This window comes from Verticillium alfalfae, genomic scaffold (genome assembly GCF_000150825.1).
Source record: "Verticillium alfalfae VaMs.102 supercont1.2 genomic scaffold, whole genome shotgun sequence".
In the NCBI taxonomy this organism is placed as follows: domain Eukaryota; kingdom Fungi; phylum Ascomycota; class Sordariomycetes; order Glomerellales; family Plectosphaerellaceae; genus Verticillium; species Verticillium alfalfae.
In genome coordinates, this window is record NW_003315037.1 from 2,949,580 (window position 1) to 2,953,073 (window position 3,494).

A 3,494-nucleotide genomic window follows, 5' to 3' on the forward strand; every position below is an offset into this window, starting at 1 on the left:
CACTCCGCTCTGCATGACCACAAACTGCTACTCTCCCCTCGTCTTCGCCCCGACGCCCTTCCCCTACCCTGGCCCCGCCAAGCTCCTCACCCCACAGGAGTCTATCGAACACGTCGCCGCCCGAGCCGGCGCGTCACTTCGCCGTGACGCCGTCGACAAGCTCCTTGTTAGCGAGCTGCGCAGCTACGGCAAGTCGGGAAAGCTCATCTCCGACGAGGCCGAGATTGGCGGTGTCGGAGAGGTTGCCGGTGGAACGGCGCCTGTGGATACCGATGGTGACGGTATTCCCGATGCGTGGGAGAGGGCGAATGGGCTGAATCCCAATGACGCCAAGGACGCCTTTGCCATCGGAGCTGGCGGCTGGACAAACCTGGAGAACTACGTCAACTCGCTGGTGCCCGGAACGTATGCGTAGTGGGGTTGTCTGTTATTTGTCACGGGTATTCTTCTGAACGGTACATATTTAGCCTGGAGTACATAACTGGTCTCAAACAATATATGAATGATGACCAGCTTCACCACAGAGTCTAATTTTGCGCCTCAGCTCTGAGTAAGAATTTTCTTACCTGCTGCTGATAGTGTCTCACGCAATGGCCTCCATCATGGCCGCCACGTCTCTCAAGCCACCAAGCGAGCCCACAGTCTACATTCATCAGGATGACTTTGCAACCCTGGTCTCAACTTGCGAGGGATCTTACAAGTCGTAGCTGAGATTATAATCGTCGACAAGAAATCAGAGCACTGCTCAACCACCTTCAATTTCACCGCCGAGTTGGGCCTCATGCCGTCCTTGTGTTACCTGGCACTCAAGCGCCGCGTCCCTTTTGTCATGTGTCGGGCGGTCCGTCTGCTTGAGATGTCGACTCACATTGAAAGTATATGGAAGGGACCCATCGCATCATGGGTTGCTTGTGAAGTTGGGAGGATTTTAGGAGGAGGCTCTTCGGATGGACCAGTCCCTCGTCGGCAATATCTCAAGTTTTTCCAAGAGTGACCTAGGTGGTGCAGGTTGGGAACACTACTTACTAGAGTGTCGTCAAGAACATCCTGTCGGGGCCAACTTCCCCGACGTCAAACCCAAAAGTGTCGTCCTCGCATGCGTATAAAGACACAGAGACGGACGGTGGAAGTTTACAACGAATACGGTACATTTCTGTCCCATGATCGCATGATTTACAAAGCTAGACGATGTTGTCTGTCATGCATCTTGTTGAGCCGACTTTAACACCCATGAGAGACGAGGTAACATCCTGAAATGCATCTGAAAGTACGATTCACAGAAGATGTCCGGATGCCCTGTCTCGAGAGTAAGATCATGAACATTAATCAGCTTATGAGTTACAACTGACGTTGGAAGTAGTTGGAGATCCAACACCATCCCCGCATACGCGTGGTGGTCACTGCCTAGTACTTGCGATTGGCCCCCGCACTTTCCAAGAGCATCGGTCAGATGAGAGGCGGAGCTCCTCGCGTAAGCGATTCCTAGGCAACGAACCTGAGTCAATGTCGCCCTTTAGTATCTTGGGCTTCTCCTCTCAAATCTTGTGCGGACGTCGCTACCAGCTCCATGGAGTACCGCCTTGAACGGTTCACATACTTCGATTACACGACAAGCAGTTGTGAACAGCATCTTGACCAATACCAGGCACCGCGGCCGAACCGCAATCAGCCCATACGCTTTCTTCATCACACCCGTCGCTTCAGTCATTGTACGGCATCAGCACACGAAAATACACCTGCCCAAGCGCACGTCGCCAGTTGGTAGACCATCGGCTATCAGTCTGTTGTCGCCCGTCGCTTACCTGCGGTTGTGAACGTCAATTGTTTCCTCCTCGCCCCTTTCTCGATCACGCCCTTTTTGTACCTCATCTTCCAGATCGACAGTATCTTTCCCTTTACTCACAGGAGACCTGGCATCTTTTCAAAACATCTCCTCTGCTCGATGTCTGCAATGGAAAAGAAAAGATGGGTCATGCTTGGTAGGGAAACAAACCCCTCTTTTCCCACCGGCAACTAACTGTGAGATGACAGAGAACAACCCTGATGTGATGAACCAGCTGGCAGCAACATTGGGTCTGTCGTCCGATCTCGAATTCTACGACGTCTACTCTCTCGACGATCCTGAGCTCCTCGCTCATATTCCCCGGCCTGCGCTGGCTCTGCTGGTCATCATCCCACTCACGCCAGCCTGGGATCAGAGTCGCCAGGCCGAAGACGCGGACAAGGAAGACTACACCGGCTCCGGCCCCGACGAGCCGGTTATCTGGTTCAAGCAAACCATCGGTCATGCGTGCGGCTCGATTGGCCTGCTGCACAGCCTCATCAACGGTCCAGCTATGGACTTTATCAAACCTGGATCGGATCTCGCGGACATCAGAGCCGTGCCATACCGCTCAACATGGCTAGACGTGCCGATATGCTGTATAATAGCGACCCGTTCGAGCGTGCTCACAAGTCGGTCGAGCAGGCCGGCGACAGCAGGGTTGATTTTAACGGGCGAGGTCGAGGGAGGCCATTTTGTTAGCTTTTTTCAAGACGGGTGGGAAGCTCTGGGAGCTAGAAGGATCGAGAAAGGGCCCTCTGGACAGAGGCAGTCTCGCTGATGACGAGGATGTCCTCAGTCCACGAGCACTGGACAATGGCATCAAGAGGATCATCCAGTTGAATACGGATGGAGGCGGGCACAACCTCAGTTTTAGCTGCATCGCTTTGGCTCGCAAGTCGTAGCCTCCGGTGGCTGAAAATCGACACCATGCAGGTTGCAAGCATACTATCTCCCGTTCGGAGCCTCTTCGTGGCTGAAAGTAGGGATCCAACAGTCGCGATCGTGAAATGCGGCCCAGGGGTCAAGTCCAGAACCTCCAAAAGTGAGGGGCAGCATGGAGGGGCAGCCCATCGAGTCCACCTCCTCTCCACTTGGCAGGGCTACGCACGCGCGAAATTCTGCTCTATGAACGCTCCAGAAATTGGGCGTGTCCATCAAATCCTTCCGTAGTGTAGTTGGTTCATCACGTTCGACTGTAACTGGTATCATTTCCAATCGAAAGGTCACCGGCTCGACTCCGGTCGGAAGGATCGCACTACAAGAAGCCCAGCTTCTTCCAGCTTTTGCTTTTGCCATGCACTAGCCGTGACCAGGGTGCGAAGAAGGTTTATCATGCCGTTTGGAAAGACCCGAGCGAGCCTTTCCAACGAGACTGGTTTCCTAGGCGCTGTGCCGGGCTTTTCACGGATGTTGTCCTCGCGGGCTAACTCGACACCTTTGCATTTTGAATTCCCAAGTTCTCAAAATAGGTAACAGGCTTTGAGGCTGAGGCTTTAGTCCGATCAACATTACAATGATGCTCGTATTTCAAAGCCGTGTGTAGCCTGTTCTACCTACCTTGCTACATGCCTATATGATAGCTTGACAAGATATCGGAGCAGACTCGTAGCGTCGGAGGCAAAGACGATCCAGTGCAATGAGCAGGCGGAGATGAATCAAGAGCGCCGAC

The 3,494-nt window shown here is 53.4% G+C and overlaps 2 protein-coding genes and 1 non-coding gene across 3 annotated transcripts in view; all 3 read left to right on the forward strand.

Annotated features, from left to right (window-relative positions):
• VDBG_02372 (conserved hypothetical protein) overlaps positions 1-415 on the forward strand; it is a gene marked incomplete at both ends in the record, with an annotated part of 1,443 nt that extends 1,028 nt beyond the window's left edge. Inside the window, one exon of the mRNA XM_003008138.1 lies at positions 98-415. Within this exon, the coding sequence (XP_003008184.1) occupies positions 98-415 (318 nt within the window). The remainder of the gene's footprint in view (positions 1-97) is intronic.
• Positions 416-1,291: 876 nt separating this feature from the next.
• Positions 1,292-2,603, forward strand: VDBG_02373 (ubiquitin carboxyl-terminal hydrolase YUH1; the record flags this gene model as incomplete). Its single annotated transcript, XM_003008139.1, has 3 exons — positions 1,292-1,307; positions 1,361-1,471; positions 1,906-2,603. The coding sequence occupies 3 exons, from the start codon at positions 1,292-1,294 to the stop codon at positions 2,601-2,603; spliced, it is 825 nt and encodes a 274-aa protein (XP_003008185.1).
• Positions 2,604-2,985: 382 nt separating this feature from the next.
• On the forward strand, positions 2,986-3,075 carry VDBG_15040. Its single transcript has one exon. It is a non-coding gene; the product is annotated as a tRNA-Tyr (tRNA).
• The last annotated feature ends 419 nt before the right edge of the window (positions 3,076-3,494 follow it).